This window comes from Entelurus aequoreus, linkage group LG01 (assembly GCF_033978785.1).
Source record: "Entelurus aequoreus isolate RoL-2023_Sb linkage group LG01, RoL_Eaeq_v1.1, whole genome shotgun sequence".
Lineage (NCBI taxonomy): Eukaryota > Metazoa > Chordata > Actinopteri > Syngnathiformes > Syngnathidae > Entelurus > Entelurus aequoreus.
Window position 1 is genome coordinate 58,252,299 of NC_084731.1, and position 23,122 is coordinate 58,275,420.

Here is a 23,122-nt window from a genome sequence, read left to right on the forward strand (position 1 = left end):
GTCGCATTCGACCCGTTAAGATTTTCAATCTGGCCCGCCGGACATTCCCAAATAATTGTTTTAGATCTTTAAGATGGAAACTGTAGCTGCCATTATGATGTGCAGTGATGTTTTTAAATGACCGTAAATCCTGAACTATACTATACCTATATAACTATATAAAAATATAACTATGTATTTCAATGGTTGGAATCTGCCCTTTTGTATGATATACTAGTTACTATGGTAATTTAATGAGTTACTATGGTAATCTAATGAGTTACTATGGTAATCTAATGAGTTACTAAGGTAATCTACTGAGTTACTATGGTCATCTAATTAGTTAGACGGTCATCTAATTAGTTACTATGGTAATCTAATTAGTTACTATGGTAATCTAATTCACAGCAGCTCAGACGAGGCACCAAGCAGTGTGGGTGGGGAGCGTTTCCACAGAGTGTTTCCAGAGCGGCCAGCCTGAAATGTGGGTGTCAGGGACAGACGCGGAAGGAAACTTTTACAACAAAGTTCTAAAGCTTAGCGATATATCACATATCAGATTGTAGGTGTTTTTTTTTTTACACTTTGCGTTCGTATTTCACTGTGTTTGTTGCATTTTTGTTGCGTTTTGCTTAATTGTAAAATATGTGGATGGAGAGGGGGGTGTGACGTTCATATGTTGTCAATATTCAGTGTTTTAGCCTTCATAGTTAATCTTGTAAATCCCACATTCTTTATTTTCATGTACATTCTGGGTGTCTCGTTCAGTAAAAAAAAGTTTAAATTCCATTCAGTTTTTTAAGGCGGTCTGTCATAACGTTTTTAGCATTCAATCAGACATTATTGTGAGGTTTTGTATTCGTGTTCCTAAAAATAGATATACTGGCCCCCAGACACTTTTTTTTCTCTAAACTTGGTCCCCTAAGTCAAAATAATTGCCCAGGCCTGCACTACTCCAATGTGCAGTCCACTACCAAGTCCATCCAGGATTTGGCAGTTTTCTAGTAATGTCCAATAACATTGCTTCAGCTTTGGATTTACCAAATGTGCTATCAATGTGTTTTTTTGTAACTCTGACACTGTAATGTGTGGTCGCATCGAGTCTTTTGTATTTTGGAGCCTTCATATCAAAAATCAATTGACATTTATACAGGAAGGTGTACTGGGTTAATCATTTTGCAATGTAGTCTGCTGAAAATAATAGAAAGTGCCACTCTACATAGCAACTAGCACTGTGGTCAGAGTTGGAATTGCCACAAAACACAGTTATTCAATAGCTAAAGTGGACAGTACACGCCCCAAATCCGTCACGTTTCACGTGTCAGGTAAACCACGACAAATTAATCCCCTTCCTACCGTACATGTTTGACCACAACATGTACAGCAAGTAAATAATGTCTACAATCTAGGGTTGTACGGTATACAGTACTACTATAGTATTGCAGTACTAATGAATCAAAAACGGTACTATACTCTGTTTGAAAAGTACCGGTTCCCCATTTTTTGTTTTGTTTTCATTGCTGGTTTATGAGCAGAGGAGCATGTTCGGCAGCGCACACACACGGAGTACTTACAAGCAGACACAGTGTGTAGACAGAAAAGGGAGAACGGACGCATTTTGGCTTCAAAACTAAAGATAAAGGTGAAGTTATAACACTGAAACACCCTCAGGAAGAGATGCTTTAAAACATGGCTAGCTAACTAGCAGCCAACATCCTTTCGCAGTCTGCAGTGTTTTAGCTACTTCTAAATCACTAATCCTCGGCTCCGTGGCGAGAAATAAAGTATGTTTCTTACAAGTACTATTATCACTGAAGGACGAGGACTAGCTAAACTTGCTTCACTACACACCGTAGGAGGATACAATAGCTAACTGCTAACAGCAAACTAGCGCTCCTCAATGTAAACAAATGCCACGGGTGGATCTACAGCGAGTTGAGCTAAGCCTGGACTAAAGCAACCATTTTGTTGGTCAGTTTAAACATGAACCGTAAAAGGTGTGCGCCGTCACAGGACCAAACATAATCTGCATGTCTACGGCCCGTTAGTAGGGAATGATTCCTGGATGGATCTTGTTTGAGAGGAAGGGGTTAACATTTAGCAATGGAGTCATCTGAAAAAGATGGAACGTGCCACTTTACATAGCAACCGACACTGTGGTCAGAGTTGGAATTGCCACAAAACGCAGATATTCAACGGACGCCCCAAATTCGTCACGTTTCACGTGTCAGGTAAACCACGACAAATTAATCCCCTTCCTACCGTACGTGTTCGATCACACCAGTGCATGCAACGTATGCGGAGTACAACAAACAGCTCCCTTATTGTCCACGACCTGTTCTGTCGTCCGCAAGTCGCAGACACTCCAAGTGTGGAACATAAACTTTTCAGAATGTTCCGACACATTTGATGTAGATGTTCCCCTCATTCGTTGAGAACATTGTCAGAACTGTAGGAGGAAGTTGCAGGGATTGGTCATCCCAAAATCCTGAAGGGTCTGACTAACAACAATGTACTAGAATTAGGGTTGTCCCAATACCAATATTTTGGTACCGGTACCGGAAAAAGGAAAAAAGATTGTGTGACGATAAAAAATATCTATGTAATCATAGTAGTATCGACTAGATACGCTATTGTACTTGGTATCATTACAGTGGAAAGATCCACTCATGGCATTTGTTTACATTCAGGCATTCTAGCTTTTGTTAGCGGTGACGTCGTTGAGCTATTGCATCCTCCTACGGTGTGTACTGAAGCATGTTTAGCTATTCCTTGTCCTGCAGTGATAATGGTACATGTAAGAAACGTACTTTATTCGTCATCATGTAGACGAGGGTTAGTCATAGTCAATAGTGAACATGGAAAACTTGTATTTTAGTAGTAAGTAAACAAACAAAGGCTCCTAATTAGTCTGCTGACGTATGCAGTAACATATTGTGTCATTTATATTCTATTATTTCGTCAACATTAATAAGGACAAACTGTAAAAAATTATTATCAATATACTTGTTCATTTTACTGTTAACATCTGCTTATTTTCCCTTTTAACATGTTCTATGTACACTTCTGTTAAAATGTAATAATCACTTATTCTTCTCTTGTTTGATACTTTACATTAGTTTTGGATGATACCACAAATTCAGGAATCGATCCGATACCAAGTAAATCCGATACCAGGATCATACATTGGTCATAATTTAAGTTCTCATGTGTCCAGGGACGTATTTCCTGACTTTATAAACATAGTATACATTTCAAAAAATGTATATAAAAAAAATTATTCCAAAAAATATCGATGTAATCATAGTAGTATCGACTAGATACGCCCCTGTAGTTGGTATCATTACAGTGGATGTCACCCATGGTGTTTGTTTACACTGTGACGAAGGTGAGCTATTGCATCTTCCTATGGTGTGTACTGAAGCATGTTTAGCTATTCCTCGTCCTCCAGTGATAATGGTAATTGTAAGAAACGTACCTTATTTGTTGCCATGGAGGTGAGGATTAGTGATTTAGAAGTAGCTAAAACACTGCAGACTGCGAATGGACTTTAGCCGCTAGCTAGCTAGCCATGTCTTAAAGCATCTCTTCCTGAGGGTGTTTCAGTGTTATAACTTCACCTTTATCGTCAGTTTTCAAGCCAAAATGCGTCCGTTCTCCCTTTTCTGTCTACACACTGTGTCTGCTTGTAAGTACTCCGTGTATGTGCGCTGCCGAACATGCTCCTCTGGTCCTAAAACCAGCAATGACACGACGTGACGACGCGCCGTCATGCTCGTTTACAAAAAGAGGGGGCACTGAATATGATTCATTAGTATCGCTGTACTATACTAGTAGGTATACTTTTGATTGATTGATTGAGACTTTTATTAGTAGGTTGCACAGTGAAGTACATATTCCGTACAATTGACCACTAAATGGTAACACCCGAATAAGTTTTTCAACTTGTTTAAGTCCACTTAAATTGATTCAGATACAGATATATACTATCATCATAATACAGTCATCACACAAGATAATCACATTGAATTATTTACATTATTTACAATCAGGGGTGTGGGGGTGGGGTAGGATATGGACAGCAAGTAGTGGACATAGAAAGAGAGAGAGAGAGAGAGAGAGAGAGAGAGAGAGAGAGAGAGAGATAGAGAGAGAGAGAGAGAGAGAGAGAGAGAGAGAGAGAGAGAGAGAGAGAGAGAGAGAGAGAGAGAGAGAGAGAGATCAGAAGGCATAAGAAAAAGTATCTGCATTTGATTGTTTACATTTGATTATTAGCAATCCGGGGAGGGTGTTAGTTTAGGGTTGTAGCTGCCTGAAGGTGAACTTTTATTGCGGTTTTGAAGGAGAATAGAGATGCCCTTTCTTTTATACCTGTTGGGAGCACATTCCACATTGATGTGGCATAGAAAGAGAATGAGTTAAGACCTTTGTTAGTTCGGAATCTGGGTTTAACGTGGTTAGTGGAGCTCCCCCTGGTGTTGTGGTTATGGCGGTCATTTACGTTAAGGAAGTAGTTTGACATGTACTTTGGTATCAGGGAGGTGTAGTGGATTTTATAGACTAGGCTCAGTGCAAGTTGTTTAACTCTGTCCTCTACCTTGAGCCAGCCCACTTTGGAGAAGTGGGTAGGAGTGAGGTGGGATCTGGGGTGGAGGTCTAGAAGTAACCTGACTAGCTTGTTCTGAGATGTTTGGAGTTTAGATTTGAGGGTTTTGGAGGTGCTAGGGTACCAGGAGGTGCATGCGCAATCGAAAAAGGGTTGAACGAGAGTTCCCGCCAGAATCCTCATGGTGCTTTTGTTGACCAGAGAGGAGATTCTGTAGAGAAATCTCGTTCGTTGGTTAACCTTTTTGATTACCATGGTTGCCATTTTATCACAGGAAAGGTTAGCCTCTAGAATGGAACCTAGGTAGGTGACCTCATCTTTCCTGGTGATAACAATGTCACCCACTTTTATAGTGAAGTCATTGACTTTCTTAAGGTTGATGTGGGACCCAAACAGGATGGATTCCGTTTTACCCAAGTGTATGGATAGCTTGTTGTCAGCGAGCCAGGTGCAAGTTCTACAGAGCTCAGCACTGAGGATTTTCTCCACCTGTGACTTGTCCTTGTCGGATACCAGCAGGGCCGAGTCATCCGCAAACAAAAACAATTCACAGTCGCATGCCGATGACATGTCGTTTATACCGTACAACCCTAACCAGAATGAACAAAAACTTGTATAAATTATGTTTTCTGTTCATTCAGGAGAATGCGGGCCGTCTCAGGACTCTTTTGCGCCTTGACGCTGCTCCTCCTGATGGGAGCAGTGCTCACCCAGAGCGTCCGGCCAAAAAAGCCCACCAGGCGCCCATTCATCCCCAGGGAGCCCGTCGTCACCCAGCCGGAGCCGAAGGAGCCCACGGACATCCCTCCGGTCATCCTGGGCCCGCCCTCCATGTACCCCGACTGTCCCCGGGAGTGTCTGTGCTCTCCCAGCTACCCCAACTCTCTCAACTGCGAGAACCGTAACATCCGCGCCATCCCCGCCATCCCGCCCAGGGCTTACTACCTGTACCTGCAGAACAACTACATCACCGAGGTGACGGCGGAGCCATTCCTGAATGCCACGGATGTCCGCTGGATCAACCTCTCAAACAACCGCATCCAGCGAATAGACAAACAGGTCGGACCGCTTCCTTAATTTCCAACTTGATGTTTTTGAAATACTTGGAGCTTATGATTTCTATTTTTATCTTCCACGTAGGTGTTCCAGAAGATACCTGCTCTGTTGTACTTGTACGTGCAACGTAATCAGCTGAAAGAGGTGCCCTCGGGTCTTCCAGCAAGTCTGGAACAGTTGCGTCTCGGCAGTAATCGCATTTCCAAAATACCTGCGGGTGCCCTCAGCAAGATGGGAAATCTGACCTTGCTCGACCTCTACCACAACCAGGTGAAAGTCATGGTTTGGATTGCCAAAAGTATTTGGCCACCTGCCTTGACTCACGTATGAACTTGAAGTGCCATCCCATTCCTAACCCATGGGGTTCAATATGATGTGGGTCCACTTTTTGCAGCTATTACAGCTTCAACTCTTCTGGGAAGGCTGTCCACAAGGTTGCGGAGTGTGTTTATAGGAATTTCCCACCATTCTTCCAAAAGCGCATTGGTGAGGTCACACACTGATGTTGGTTGAGAAAACCTGGCCCACAGTCTCCGTTCTAATTCATCCCAAAGGTGTTCTATCGGGTTCAGGTCAGGACTCTGTGCAGGCCAGTCAAGTTCATCCACATCAGACTCTGTCATCCATGTCTTTATGGACATTGCTTTGTGCACTGGTCCACAGTCATGTTGGAAGAGGAAGGGGCCCGCTTCAAGCTGTTCCCACAAGGTTCGGAGCATGGAATTTTCCAAAATGTTTTGGTATCCTGGAGCATTCAAAGTTCCTTTCACTGAAACTAAGGGGCCAAGCCCAACTCCTGAAAAACAACCACACACCATAATTCCTCCTCTACCAAATTTCACACTCGACAGAGTGTAGTCCGAAAAGTACCGTTCTCCTGGCAACCTCTAAACCCAGACTGGTCCATCAGATTGCCAGATGGAAAAGCGTGATTCATCAGTCCAGAGAAGGTGTCTCTACTGCTCTAGAGTCCAGTGGCGACGTGCTTTACACCACTGCATCCCACGCTTTGCATTGGACTTGCAGATGTATGGCTTACATGCAGCTGCTCGGCCATGGAAACCCATTCCATGAAGCTCTCTGCGTACTGTACGTGGGCTAATTAGAAGGTCACATGAAGTTTGGAGCTCTGTAGCAACTGACTGTGCAGAAAGTCTTTGCACTATGCGCTTCAGCATCAGCTGACCCCTCTCTGTCAGTTTACATGGCCTACCACTTGGTGCCTGAGTTGCTGTTGTTCCCAAACTCTTCACATGTCTTATAATAAAGCCAACAGTTAACTTTGGAATATTTAGGAGCGAGGGAATTTCACGACCGGATTTGTTGCACAGGTGGCATCCTATGACAGTTCCACGCTGGAAATCAATGAGACGGCCCATTCTTTCACAAATGTTTGTAGAAACAGTCTCTATGCCTAAGTGCTTGATTTTATACACCTGTGGCCGGGCCAAGTGATTAGGACACCTGATTCTCATCATTTGGATGGGTGGCCAAATACTTTTGGCAATATAGTGTATCGGTGTGTGTTCTTGCTCTAACTCTGAATGTCCCAGCTGAGTGACAGTGACCTGGGCAGTAACACCTTCAAGGATTTATCCAGCCTGATGCAGCTCAACCTGGCACACAACGTGCTGAAGAAGATGCCCGCCGGCGTTCCCAACGGTCTCATACAGCTTTTCCTCGACAAGAACCGCATCGACGACATCCCGAAGCAAGTATACACAGGCCGTGCAGGCACACAGGGAACATAATCGCATAGAAACCCTTTGGGCGCAGCATTACGTACCACCAACAGACTCGGAAAAAGTTGTATGTGAATAAAATGGTAGGGCACAAACCGGTTTTAGCGTTTGCACTATTCAAAATCCTATTTATATGTCATACAACAAAATATTGGTGACACACGGAAATGAAATTAGGTAAAAAAATTGGTAAGTAATTTATGACTATAAACTAGGGTTGTACGGTATACCGTTACTAGTATAGTATTGCGGTACTAATGAATCAAAAACGGTACTATACTCTGTTTGAAAAGTACCGGTTCCCCATTTTTTTTTTAAACGGGCATGACATTGCTGGTTTTAGGAGCGGACGAGCATGTTCGGCAGCGCACAATCACGGAGTACTTACAAGCAGACACAGTGTGTAGACAGAAAAGGGAGAATGGACGCATTTTGGCTTCAAAACATTTTGGCCTAAAAAGTAAAGATAAAGGTGAAGTTATAACACTAAAACGCCCTCAGGAAGAGGTGCTTTAAGACATGGCTAGCTAGCTAGCAGCTAACATCCATCCACATTCGGCAGTGTTTTAGATACTTCTAAATCACTAATCCTCGGAATAGCTAAACATGTTTCACTACACACCGTAGGAGGATACAATAGCTAACTGCTAACAGCAAGCTAGTGCTCCTCAATGTAAACAAATGCCACGGATGAATCTACACCTGACATCCACTGTAATAATATCAAGTACAATAGCGTATCTAGTCGATAGTACTATGATTACGTCGATAATTTTTATTGTCACAAAATCTTTTTTCCTTTTTAAAAGTTCATATTATGTTTATGAAGTCAGGAAATACGTCCATGGACACATGAGGACTTTGAATATGACCAATGTATGATCCTGTAACTACTTAGTATCGGATTGACACCTAAATTTGTGGTGTCATCCAAAACTAATGTAAAGTATCAAACAAGAGAAGAATTAGTGATTATTACATTGTAACAGAAGTGTAGATAGAACATGTTAAACAGAAAATAAGCAGATATTAACAGTAAATGAAAAAGTAGATTAATAATCAATTTTTACAGCTTGTTGACAATTTTGTCAACATAATGTTGACAAAATAATAGAATGCCAAATGACACAGTATGTTACTGCATACGTCAGCAGACTAAGTTGTCTAGTATGTTCACTATTTTATTTAAGGACTAAATTGCAATAATAAACATAGGTTTAATGTACCCTAAGATTTTTGTTCAAATAAAGAGTTTACAATCCTGTGTGAAGATAAAGGTGACGTCATACAGCTCTGATGTGGAGACGCTGTGCGCTGCGGTTCAGGGAGAGGACGGCATTTTTGGTTCTCTGCCAGTGGATTATTTAAGTTTGGCGTTTTGTTTTTTCATTACTACAAGGAGGACTTAAATAGACATTAAGTATTTTACTTAACCTTCAACCCGACGTCTTTTTCGGAGTTAAAAACGTTTTGTTGCATGCAGAAATGTTATTAAATTTTCTCTGCAGTCGTTCAATTATTTCATAAATGTAACCCATAATAATTTGTTTATACATAGCACAAAGCAAAAAAAAAAACGTTATATGCAGTGTTATTTCATTTTAAATTTCAAAAGAGTTTTGTGGCTCCCATTGTTTTCTTTAATTTGTGAAACGGGTCAAAATGGCTCTTTGAGTGGTAAAGGTTGCCGACCCCTGCACTAAGGTGATAGACTTTTGGTAGATAAACATCACATCAGTTGAATTGGATTGTGTAGATCTAAACTAAGATCACCGCTTTTGTTGGTGTTGGTCCATTGTCAAAAAATACAGAACGATATTACAGTGTAAGTCTACATAATTAATGACCAAATCCGGCTTGGTTCAGTTCAAAACTTGGGAGACAGACTGTTTTGCAGCAAATTCCTAAAACCACTAGAGCAGGATTATTCAAATTATTCAAATTAAATCTTCATTCTACCAAGTCGACCACTTTTGTCACAAAAAAAATGTTTTTCAAAGGATATAAATTTGCTATCGAAAAAAATAGAGTGTTTTTTTTTGGTACTAATAAGTCATTATCCTCAAAACACAATAATTAGTTTTTCTTATAATAATACAAGACTTAAAAAAAAAAATATCCTCACTTAATTAAGTTACATTTATTTTCGGAGTGGCTATCATGTTATCATGTTGCAAATAGCAAAGACAATTTAAAAATATATTAGTTTATCATCCAACTTGACGAAATAAATATAATGAGGCGAGCAGTACAGCTTAGTGTATAGGATTGTGTGGCAACTTGTTGCTAGGCGGAGTTCACAGGGCTCAACCATAACTGCCCCATAAACCAATGAAAGCGTTTGCAAATCCCCGACAGAGATCTTGAAGGAAGTCTGGCGTTATTTGTATGTATCAGTGCTGCCTTTTAATCATTTAATATCAGTGGTAAAAGGTGGAATATACAGTATTTTGGAAATGGTATGGCAAATTTTAAATTACGTCAGCCATGGTTACATAGACACAAATAATCGCAATAAAAGGTCCAATCAGCTTAAAAAAAACTAAATATAAACGCGTCAATCGGAAGATTGTTATCAGATACGGTCCATTCAGACAAAAATGTTATTCCGAAAAAGAGGGGTGTTTTGTGCTGTGTCGTTATTCCGAACGGTGTCAATGTACACACTCATTTGCTTATTTATCGCAGAGTCGCAAACATGGTGGGATGGAAGACTAATGTGTCCGCTGCGGACAAAAATGTTCGGAACATCAAGTTGTACAAAACAAGTTCATGAAAATATAATTAAAAAGTACAACATAAACAGACAGGAGAGGAGGACAATTGAATGAGTGGGGTACACAGAGCAAAGAACTGGGGAGGTTTGTAAAATCGGCAAAAGTAGTTTTTCCTTCTAGTATTTCTGGGGAAAAAAAGACAACTTAAGATGGTTAATTCAAATGAAACGCTGTATACACACATCATGATCGGATATATTTGTTTAGGGGCCATGTAAACAGTGAATTTGGAATTCCGATCAACCGAAGTTTAGATTCTGATTGGAGAAGTTCTGTGCATGTAAACATTTATATACCGTATTTTCCGAAATATAAGCTGCTACTTTTTTTCCCAAGCTTTGAACCATGCGGCTTATACAAAGATGCGGAAGGGGTCGGCAACTCAAAACCTTGAAAGAGCCAAATTGGACCAAAAATACAAAAAACAAATCTGTCTGGAGCCGCAAAAACTGAAAAGTCGTATATAAGTGTTATAATGAAGGCAACAAATGATGAAAGTGTCTATATTAGTTATATTAGCCTACTAACAAAATGTAGCAAATCTTTGTTGACAGAAATGTTGAAATTAAATATTTATTCTACACATTTTTATAACACAAACCATTAGTAAATCAGAGGCTACTCAGAAGGTGAGCTAAGTCCTGGAAATGACTGGCTTTTAATGGCCAAAGATATAGATGTGTGTGTCCAAGTTAAAGGAAACTGCAGGCTGTCTTCTTCTAATGGATTTATTACAATCTTTGGCAAGCAAGGTAATGTTTGCTGTGGTCTAAAACAACATGGCACACAAATAACTATCAAAAATGCAGCCAATATTACATACAGATAATGTGTCATGAGACATGCAAATATGAATTGTATACCGTACAAAGAGGAGAAAAGTAACGGATATTAAAAGAGCTCAAATATACCTACAAATGAGGCAAAATGATGCAATATGTATATACAGCTAGCCTAAATAGCATGTTAGCATTGATTAGCATGCTAATAATATGCCTGATTAGCACTCCAACAAGGCAATACCATCAACAAAGCGCACCTTTGTGCATTCACGCACAGTATAAAACGTTTGGTGGACAAAATGAGACAAAGAAGGAGTGGAAGATTTTACATGTAAACAAACTATTGCGCCACAGTCCACACGATGGTGAGTTCAAGAACCGCCCAAATGAGTAGGACAAAATGATGTTCACCAAATACTCTCATCAGTGAAGCATACACAAAAACATATTAAACAGTGGGCTTTCCAACAACTGGGAAGGTTTGTCTCATGTTTGTCCTCAAACAAAAAACATACTAAAACAAAAAAAATATTTTTCCATTTTTAAAAATGCTCCAGGGAGACACTAGGGCGGCACTAAAGAGCTGCCGGTTGCTATGGACAACAGCCAACGGCTAAATTATGGAATGGACTAAGCAAAGAAATCAAACAAAGTACTATAATGATCCACTTTAAAAAAAACTGTTCAAACTCAAAGTGTTAGGAAGAAGAATCCTGACAGAATTCTTGAACCATATTAAAAAAGGAGAACATCGTATTTATCTTGTAAAGGATGAATAAAGACATCAATGGCGTTTCTGTTTTGTTTGATCAGCCGTTTTACTGCCGCGTTGCAGACGCCATTGAAGTATGTAAATAAACATTTACAAAATATTTCCATTTCAGTATCTCATTCCACTGTGTACTGGTATATATCTGCGGCTTATAGTCCGACGCGGCTAACATATGGAAACATTTATTTTCTTCTAAAATTTAATGGGTGCGACTTATAAACCGGTGTGGCTTATAGTCTGAAAAATATGGTAGTATTCATGTAATATTGTATTAATTACTGTGGTGGCAGTTGGCAGAGGTGCATAGGTGCATAACTTCACAATAACATACTGAGAGTGTTTTCCAAAAGTGTGTCAGGTGTACCTAATGCTGTGGCCGGTGTACAGAGTGAACAGACTTAGGGTCATCTTTGTCCTTTTCAGAGACTACTTCCAAAGCTTTGATCACTTGGCCTTTGTGAGACTCAACTACAACCAGCTGAGTGACAAAGGCGTCCCCAAGGCCGTGTTCAACATCTCCACCTTGCTGGACCTCCAGCTCGCCCACAACCAGTTGGCTTCCATCCCACTCTTCAACAGTCACCTGGAGCACTTGCACCTCAACCACAACAGCATTAATAGTAAGTCCAAGGCCGGGATTGTTCACGCACATTTTTTGTTGTTGTTGTTTTCAATTCACTGCTCCGCGAAACTCTCCGCCCACCACGTCAGACAAAACCAGACTTGTGCAACGCCAAATAAAGCCTTGGGTAAAAGTTTTGGGATTACTTCATCAGGATGAACTCACCACGCAACGTTGTGGAATAATGTTAGGAGTAATGCAATACCAAAGTAATCATTGTTTTTATAAAACCCAAAACCAGTGAAGTTGGCACGTTGTGTAAATAGTAAAACAAAACAAAAAATGAATACAAAGATTTGCAAATCCTTTTCAACTTATATTCAATTGAATAGACTGCAAAGACAAGATACTTAACATTCGAAATGGAAATATTTGATATTTTTTGCAAATATTAGCTCATTTTGGAATTTGATGCCTGCAACATGTTTCAAAAAAGCTGGCACAAATGGCAAAAAAGACTGAGAAAGTTGAGGAATGCTCATCAAACACTTATTTGGAACATCCCACAGGTGATCAGGCTAATTGGGAACGGGTGGGTTCCATGATTGGGTATAAAAGCAGCTTCCATCAAATGCTCAGTCATTCACAAACAAGGATGGGGCGAGGTTTCACCGCTTTGTGAACAAATGCGTGAGCAAATTGTCCAAGAGTTTAAGAACATAATTTCTCAACCAGCTATATATTTGTAAAATCATCAAAAGATTCGGAGAATCTGGAGAAATCACTGCACTTAAGTGATAATATAACGGACCTTCGATACCTCAGGCGGTACTTCATAAAAAAGCGACATCCGTGTGTAAAGGATATCACCACATGGGCTCAGGAACATTTAAGAAAACCACTGTCAGTAACTACAGTTGGTCGCTACATCTCTAAGTGCAAGTTAAAACTCTACTATGCAAAGCGAAAGCCATTATCAACAACACCCAGAAACGCCACCAGCTCATCTAAGATGGACTGATGCAAAGTGGAAAAGTGTTCTGTGGTCTGACAAGCCCACATTTTAAATTGATTTTGGAAACTGTGGATGTTGTGTCCTCCGGAACAAAGAGGAAAAGAACCATCCGGATTGTTTTAGGCGCAAAGTTGAAAAGCCAGCATCTGTGATGGTATGGGGGTGTATTAGTGCCCAAGGCATGGGTAACTTACACATCTGTGAAGGCACCATTAAAGCTGAAAGGTACATACAGGTTTTGGAGCAACATGTGTTGCCATCCAAGCAACGTTACCATGGACGCCCCTGCTTATTTCAGCAAGACTGTTATGTCTGAGACGGGGGAGTGGGGAGCTAGCAATCGGCTTAATTTGAGAAACATGGATCACAGGGTGTCGCTTGACTGAGGGGGGTTGAGAAAGTTTTACTGCCACTGGATTAATTATGGCCTCCATGGTGTATGGACCTACAAACCGGGGTGCAAGTTTACGGGATGGTACCTCTAGATGAAGATCTTTAGCCAGTAGTAGAACTTGTTGACCAGGAGAGTACGAAGGGGCCGAAATGCGTCGTTGGTTAGCAGTGCGGCACATCCTCTCGGAAGACTTGAGCAGTGAGGCCCGGGCAGCCTTCCAGACTTGATGGCACTTTTTGATGTATTTACGGGAAGAGAAAACCGCAGCTTCTATCTCCTGTTGAGGAAACATAGGTGGTTGGTAACCTAAAGAACACTCAAATGGTGACAACCCAGTAGCCGAACTCTTCAAGGAATTATAGGCAAACTCGACCCAAGGCAGAAACTTGCTCCACGAGGATGGTTGTTTGGTGGATATACAACGTAGCATGGTTTCGACACTTTGGTTGGCTCTTTCTGCTTGACCGTTATTTTGTGAATGGTAACCAGAGGTGAGACTGACCGTGGCCCCAATTCCCTTGCAAAAGTTCTGCCACACCCGGGATGTGAACTGAAGGCCACGGTCCGAGACGATGTCCACAGGAATGCCATGTTGTCTGACTATGTGGGTAGTGAGAAGATCAGCAGTCTCGGAAGAAGATGGAAGTTTTGGAAGAGGAATGAAGTGTGCGGCTTTAGAAAAACGGTAATTTATGGTGAGTATTGTGGTGTTACCTTGGGAAGGAGGAAAACCAGTGATGAAGTCCAAAGAAATCTGCAAGATGGCGGCGCCCTGTTCGGCTGCGGCTGCAGAGGCTCATGCTAGTAATAGAACATTTTGGCAAATATATCGGTAAATTCTGTGAATTTCATGGCTGGCTTCCAGCGTGGACACTCCGTGGTAACGTACGACCGCCAGACAATTTTGGATGTGGATATATCGGGCTGTATTGGACCGAAAGATGCATATACGTTGGACCTCCCCGCTAGCATCGGAATACTACGCCGGCTACATCCAGCGGCCTGTGAAGCCTAGTACCAGCGGGGACCGTCGACAGAGGAGACGTAAGTGGTGTGATCAGAAGCAGAAGCGGAGATGCAGAGCTGGGCTAACAACAAAGTTAAAGGCTAATCCTCACAGAATGCCACTTCCTTCCATCCTGCTTTCAAATGTCCGCTCCCTGGAGAACAAACTGGACTACCTGAAGCTGGATTTATATGCAAGACGCGAGAGAGACTGCTGTGCCATATTTCGCACAGAAACGTGGCTGAAACCATCCGTTCCGGACGAGGCAGTTAGCATCGAGGGGCTAACTATGTTTCGGTCGGACAGGAGCAGAACTCTGACTGGTAAATCCAGAGGCGGTGGTGTTTGTATATACATCAATAACAACTGGTGCAACAATGGAAAGATAGTCTCATGTCACTGCTCTCCCGATGTAGAACTATTAACTATAAAATGCAGGCCATTTTATTTTCCCCGGGAATTCAGTGCTATGATCTTCACAGCAGTATACATTCCCCAAAGTGCTAACACCAAAGGAGATTTGAATGCTTTGAACTGCTCCGTCATTGAACTGCAATCTACACATCCAGAGGGAGTTAACCAAGCTAACATGAAAACTGTGTTCCCTCATTTCCATCAATATGTGAATTTTGCAACCAGGGGTGGAAGCACATTGGACATGGTGTTCAGCAATATTAAACACGCGTTTAAAGCTGCACCACGCTCCCACCTCGGCTCCTCAGATCATCTATCTGTGATGCTAATTCCTGCATACAAGCCCCTGCTGATCAGGAAGCAAGCTACAATGAAGCAGGTGAGGACCTGGCCAGAGGGAGCAAAGGAAGCATTACAAGACTGCTTCAAAACCACAGACTGGGACACGTTCAAGACAGCCGCCACCGATAATCATAACACATGTGTGGAGGAGTATGCAGAGTCTGTGTCCGCATACATTCAGAAGTGCATGGAGAATGTTAGTGTGATGAAGAACATCCCCACACGGGCCAACGAGAAACCCTGGATGAACAGTGAGGTACGTGCAATGCTAAAGGCTCGGAACAAGGCGTTTAAGTCTGGCGACATGGTAGCATTAAAAACAGCCAGAGCTAACCTGAACCGTGACATTAGGGTTGCAAAGCGTGCTCACAGTCAGAAAGTGCAGGACTTCTTCGAAAACCCCACGAACACTAAACGAATGTGGCAGGGCATACAGGTCATCACGGACTAAAAAGCTGCCCCCCAACCCTGTGACAACAGTATCAGCTTGCTAAATGACCTAAACAACTACTTTGCGAGGTTTGAGGCGCTTAACACCACCCCGGCGAGAAAATCCATCCCTCGCCCTGATGAGCAGTCCTCAACCTGGACACAGCGGATGTCCGGAAAACCCTGAGGAGAGTGAACCCCCGGAAAGCACCGGGACCTGATGACATTCCGGGCAAGGTGCATAAGGGATGTGCAGACCAGCTGGCGGAGGTTCTCACAGACATCATCAACATCTCGTTGACGCAGGCTGTGGTACCATCATGTTTTAAGACGGCCACAATCATTCCAGTGCCTAAAAAATTCATTGATTGAAGATTTCCTCCGGCTGCGGCAGCGTGTGGGCGCGGTCTGCGCAGCGCGGGGGCGCTCACAGTGGAACAATTAGGTGCTCCCGCAGAAGAGGGAGAAACGGACTGCGCGTGCGCCGTAACAAAGACAATGCCAAACCACGTGTTACAACAGCATGGCTTCATAGTAAAAGAGTGCAGGTACTAGACTGGCCGGCCTGTAGTCCAGACCTGCCTCCCATTGAAAATATTGTGGTATTTTAGGCTTCATAATGCGCCACACAGAGACCCCGGACTAATGCACAACTTACATCAAGCAAGAATGGGAAATAATTACACCTGAAAAGCTTCAAAAATGTGTCTCCTCAGTTCCCAAACGTTTACTGAGTGTTGTTAAAAGGAAAGGTCATGTAACACGGTGGTAAAAATGCCACTATTACAACTTTTTGCATGTGTTGCTATTAAATCCTAAGTTAATGATTATTTGCAAAAAAAAATTATGTTTCTTAGTTGGAACATTAAATATCTTGTCTTTGCAGTATTTTCAATTGAATATAAGTTGAAAATGATTTGGAAATCATTGTATTCTGTTTTTATTTACCATTTACACAATGTGCCAACTTCACTGCTTTTGGGTTTTGTATAGTGTTATGAAGGTGTCTGTTACTACATTATATATATACTTGCAGTGTGTATATTGTACATATCACATATTGTTATGAATGTGTTTGTTACTACATGGGGCGGCGTGGCGAAGTTGGTAGAGTGGCCGTGCCAGCAATCGGATGGTTGTTGGTTACTGGGGTTCAATCCCCACCTTCTACCATCCTAGTCACGTCCGTTGTGTCCTTGGGCAAGACACTTCACCCTTGCTCCTGATGGCTGCTGGTTAGCGCCTTGCATGGCAGCTCCCGCCATCAGTGTGTGAATGTGTGTGTGAATGGGTGAATGTGGAAATACTGTCAAAGCGCTTTGAGTACCTTGAAGGTAGAAAAGCGCTATACAAGTATAACCCATTTATCATTATTTATCATTAAAAATGTATACTTGCAGTGTTTATATTGAACATATCACATATTGTTATAAAGTTGCCTGTTACTACATTATATATATATATATATATATATATATATATATATATATATATATATATATATATATATATATATATATATATATATATATATATATATATATATATACGTGCAGTGTGTATATTGTACATACTACATATTGTTATGAAGGTGACTAAATTATATATGTATATATATATATTTGCAGTGTGTATATAAAACATATTACATATTGTTATGAAGGTCTCCGTTACTATATTATAGTACTATAATACACCTCATGGTGCAACCTGGACACATCATCAGTGATTCTCCCGGGGTCATAGGGTGTTTCGGGTCTTAATCAAACACCCTCACCCGGGCGACCCAGCCGAGGGTGATCAGTCCCTCGACTTGTGTCCAGGTAGCGCACTACGCCACGCGTCCCCCCTCCTCAACCAGAGCCAACGTGAAGCCTTTTCAGACGCTTCCAAGATGTTTTTTATGGCTCTTCTCCTGTGCAGTCCACAAATCCCAAGGAGCCCCAGGACCCGGTGTAAGGACTTGCCTGCAAAACCCCTGCAGCCCACCTCAATAGGCTCGCAGCGGGCCTTCCACCCGTTCCTCCGGCAGTCGGCCACAAGATCTGCGTACTTCGCTCTCTTCCTTTCCTGAGCTTCCTCCATTCTGTCCTCCCAGGGGACAGTTAGCGCAAGGAGTACCACCTGCTTGCTGGTTCCAGACATCAAGACCATGTCTGGCCGGAGTGTTGTAGTTGCGATGATGTCTGGGAATCGCAACTGCCTTCCCAGGTCAACCAAGAGCTGCCAGTCCCTTGCTGTTGTTAGCAGGCCCCCCTGGGTCTTCTTGGAGGGTTGAATTTTCTCTCCTGCTCGGACAAAGGCAATTGTGCTCTTGGTTGGGTGTTGCCGCTTACTGGTGTTGATGCCCGTGAAGATGGTGTCTGCTATTGCCCGCAGGACCTGGTTGTGGCGCCACCGATACCTGCCATCTCCCAATGCCTTTGAGCAACAGCTGAGGATGTGTTCTAATGATCCTCTTTTCTGACAGACCTGGCACACAGGTGCGTCTATCAGGCCCCAGGTGAACAGGTTAGCAGGGCTTGGGAGGACATCATAAACTGACTGGACCAAGAACTTAAACTGGTGTGGCTCCGCTTTCCAGAGTTCGGTCCAGGTGATCTTGCGACCAGCTATGTGCTCCTACTTGGTCCAGGCCCCCTGCTTGCTCATTCCCACCACTCTGCTGAAGCGAGCCTCCTCCACCTCGGTGCAAACCTCCTCTTGGACAAGCTTTCATCTTTCCTTTCCTCTGGCTCTGCTATAGTTTGGTTTGGTGTTGCTACCCAGCCTAGCCCGACCAGTGGCTACGGTTCCCACCAGGGTGCTGTGCCGCAGCCTCGCCTCTGCCCGCTCCACTGCATCCTGGGCACGCCACTTCCTTCCTGTTCTGACCTCCACACCTCCTAAAGATACTTTCCCATCAGCAGAATCTCTGTAGAGCAGGACTTCTCTGGCCCGGGAAACCTTGAACTCCTCTGCCAGACTACTGAAAGGAAGCTGCAACTTGGTGTTGTGCCCAAACAAAGCAAAGCTGCTTGGGCTCCGTGGCAGACCCAACCACCTGCGCAGGGACGAGCTGATCTTCCTCTCAAATCCCTCCACGATGGTCATTGGGAATTCGTACATTAGCAGCGGCCAGAGGAGACGAGGCAGGATGCCTTGCTGATATATCTAGGCCTTGAACTTCCCAGGAAGTCCTGACATGTCCACAGCTGAGAGACACATGTTGAGGTTATCGCTGGTAGCTTGACGTGCAGCGGTATCCTTCAGATCACCAGTGAAGAGCTTGCCCAGGCTCTTCACTGGCTTTTCTGACACAGATGGAATTTGGGTGTCTGCCAGACTGAAGCAAATGTGGTTGGTTACCTTTCCTTTCCTCAAGACCAAGGCCCTGGACTTAGAGGGCTTGAAACTCATTCTTGCCCAACTAATGAGTCGATCAAAGCCTTGAAGGAGCCATCTGCAACCAGACACTGATGTTGTGGTTACCGTGAGATCATCCAAGAATGCTCTAATCGGAGGTTGCCGGGTGCCGGATTTGGACAAAGGGCCTCTGCACTCTACTTCCGCAGACTTCACAAGCATATTCATGGCCAGTGCAAACAGGGACACAGAGATTGTACAGCCTGTGATGATACCTTTCTCTAGACGATGCCAATCTGATGTTGAAGTGCCAGAGGACACCCTCAGACTAAAGTTGTTGTAATAGTCGAGGATGAGATTGCAAATCTTCTCCGGAACGTGGTATCTGCTCAGAGACAACTCCACCAACTTGTGTGGAATTGATCCATAAGCATTGGCGAGGTCCAGCCACAGTACTGTCAAATCGCCTCTGTTCTCTCGTGCCTCACGGATCAGCTGTGTTACCACACCAGTGTGTTCGATGCACCCTGGAACTCCTGGGACTCCTCCCTTCTGCACCGAGGTGTCAATATAGGTGTTCTTCAGGAGAAATCCCATGAGGCGATTGGAAACGATTTTGAAGAAGGTCTTGCACTCAACACTGAGGAGGGAGATCGTCCTAAACTGCTCGATGTTCCTTGCGTTTTCCTCCTTGGGAATCCATACTCCCTCTGCGTACATCCACTGCTGAGGTACTTTCCCTCTTTTCCAGATCACCCGGAAGATCTTCCAAATACGCTCCAACAGGCGGGGACACTGTTTGAAAACCTTGTACGGAACTCCACTTGGGCCTGGTGCTGATGCTGTTCTGGCAGATTTGATTGCCTCTTTAACTTCCTTCAGGGTGGGTTCACTGATGTCAAACAGGGTGCAGGGTTCTGGGGGGCATATGAGGGCTGCACAGTGGCCGAGGTCTTGCTCTCTCATGCCGTCGCTGTAGGTGTTCTTGATGTGGAGGTTGATTTCCTCCTCGGGACATGAGAGTTGACCACTGCGTTTCTCTCCCAGCAGCTTCTTTGTGAATCCAAATGGATTTGCAATGAAGGCACTGCGCTTGCGGGCCCTTTCCTTGCCTCTCTTCCTGTGCCACTCGGCACGTCGCAGGGTGAGTAGCCTATCCCTTACCACACCCCTCAGTTCTGCCAAGGCTGCCTTCTCATTCTCGCTTGCCTTCCTGTACTGGCTCCTGAGTACTCTCAGTTCTTGTCTGAGTTGGGAACTCTTGGTTTCTCGCCGGTTTGGAATTGGTGCTGCAGTTGTAGTCTTGGTGGCACGTTGTTCTTTTATGCCAAACCTGTCTGATGCAATGCTAATTATGAATGTGCTCATTGTCTTGAGCCTCTGGTCCACATTACCCTTGGCTGTTGCTTCCAGGGCTGTATTAACATCTTCATCAAACTGATTCCACTCTGACTCCTTGTTGGCAGCGGGCCACAATATCCGACGATGCTCTGACGGTCTGCTTTGGGGTTGCGCCGGTGGTGCTTGGAGGTTCTGGGCACTGTGGGGAGTGTCCGGGCCTAGATCCTCCTCCGTCTCATCAGGTGCCGTACAGAGTACTGGCACTGTGCGTTGTGCCACGGGTTTCCTTAGGCAGCCCATCTTGGTCTGGTGTATCTTTAGACCAGTCGGGTTTTTGAAGACCTTGCCACATTTGCAGAGTGCACTCGTAGTCAATTGTCCATTCGCAGGGGTCATTACCAGAAAATCTGTCCGTTCGGGGCGCTCATTCTCCCCCCCTCTCGGGCGCCCCTGGGGGTATATCTCTTTAGGGTTTTTCGTAGCTTTGTATGGGTGCTCCCTTGCGAGAGCTGCAGCTTGGGATGCTACCCCTCCCTGCCCCGGTTGCCGTCTTTCCGGGCTGTCAACTGTCTCTCCAATTGTCACCACACTTTCGGGGTTGTCATCCAGCCTCTTCCTGGAAGTCAATGGCGATGCCATACTGGATTAGTACTATAATACACCTCATGGTGCAACCTGGACACATCATCAGTGATATATATACTTGCAGTGTGTATATTGTACATATTACATATTGTTATCAAGGTGTCTGTTTCTACATTATATATATACTTGCAGTGTGTATATTGTACATATTACATATTGTTATTAAGGTGTTTGTTACTACATTAAATGTATACTTGCAGTGTTTATATTGAACATATCACATATTGTGATGAAGGTGTCTGTTACTACATTATATATATATACTTGCAGTGTGTATATTGTACATATTACATATTGTTATGAAGGTGTCTGTTACTACATTATATATATACTTGCAGTGTGTATATTGTACATATTACATATTGTTATGAAGGTGTCTGTTACTACATTATATATATACTTGCAGTGTGTATATAACATGTTTATGGAGGATTTTGAAGTTGTTTTAGCGGCTTTGAAGGCTACAACTGTGTCCAACATTAGCCGCATCTTGCAAGCTATTATTATCTTTAAAATCCAAAACCCAAAAAATACATGTGTTCTTGTTTTTCAATAATTGTGAACGTTGCCCTTTAAATAACACCCAAAAGCGTACCTTGCTCCTTTATTTCAACTTGAAATAATAAGTAATTTTGTATTTTATTATTTGAACATTACCACGTAAACGCTCAGACCTAAGCTCACCCTTCCATTTGCACCTTCACAGACCAAACAGTTTAGGCCTCATCCGTGGAAACTCCAGCTGAGGTCATCAAAGTTAAACAGCCAATTACCTCAAATAAGCAATGTATTAATATCTCCAATTCAATTGTGTCTCCCATGACCTCGTTATTCCTGTTTCTCTTTGTCTTTGCAATCCTCTATGTGAGTGCGATGACTTCATTTCCCACTGTCATGAAACCACTTTCTTGGCAGACATCAACGGGACACTGATCTGCCCACAAAACCTGCAGGCGCAATGGAGTGATCCGGAGCTGGTGCCAAAACTAAGGTACGTCAAGTGCGAGAGGAAGGCGTGTTCTTTCGTCAGGTGGCGACATGTCAAGTGACCTTTGTGTGCTTTCTCAGGTACCTAAGATTGGATGGAAACCACCTGAGCCCTCACCATACCCATGGATGTCATCATGTGCTTCAGACACCTCCACTCTATCGTTATTTAGGAAGCTCCGCCTCGAAGCTTACACGCTCGCCATGCATGCAACAGGCTGCCTGCCGAAATGTCACTGAAACTACCACGGCGTTAAGGTCCCGAGGTTTCACGTGTTAGCACGGCTAGCGGTTGAGGAGCGGTTTGAGGAGCGGTTGAATCGACTTATTTACGATTAGCCGTTTCGAGAAATGGCAAATTATCAACTTTTCTACACATATTCATTCTTCTATGACAAGCAGTGCATGCATGTAGTTGGTATGTTCTCGAGCAGACCCGACAAGAAACGGATGTTTAAATGTTAACTACCGTGTAGTTGGACGTGTCCAAAATGGGCCCGCAGTTTTCACGCTCGCAAGTAAAAATGTCATGCCATTACTTTTTCTTCCCTGTACCGTCTATTATTAAGATGCTTTGTACAAATAATAAAACTTTAGTCTCGGGTCTTCTTGTTTGTCCATGCTTTGATAAGTGAGAAGAACACCATGCACCGACGGTTAGCGTAGGTTACCTAACAGTGCTTCAAGAGAACAGATTTAAAGGGAAACTGCACTTTTGCTTATCATTCATGATCCTGATGTGCAAAACCCAAAACCAGTGAAGTTGGCACATTGTGTAATTGGCAAATAAAAACAGAATACAATGATTTGCAAATCATTTTCAACCTATATTCAATTGAATAGACTGCAAAGACAATATACTTAATGTTCGAACTGAGAAACTTTTTTTTTTTGTTGCAAATAATCATTAACTTAGTCCATCTTAGAT

The 23,122-nt window shown here is 43.1% G+C and overlaps 1 protein-coding gene across 1 annotated transcript in view; it reads left to right on the forward strand.

Moving 5' to 3' along the window:
- The window catches only part of LOC133655039 (prolargin-like), a 64,047-nt gene extending 41,554 nt beyond the window's left edge, over positions 1-22,493 (forward strand). The window contains 7 exon segments of the mRNA XM_062054943.1: positions 5,227-5,644; positions 5,726-5,911; positions 7,195-7,352; positions 12,138-12,334; positions 22,123-22,198; positions 22,276-22,309; positions 22,311-22,493. Of these exon segments, the coding sequence (XP_061910927.1) occupies positions 5,231-5,644; positions 5,726-5,911; positions 7,195-7,352; positions 12,138-12,334; positions 22,123-22,198; positions 22,276-22,309; positions 22,311-22,367 (1,122 nt within the window). The 5' untranslated portion in view covers positions 5,227-5,230 and the 3' untranslated portion in view covers positions 22,368-22,493.
- Positions 22,494-23,122: the final 629 nt, after the last annotated feature.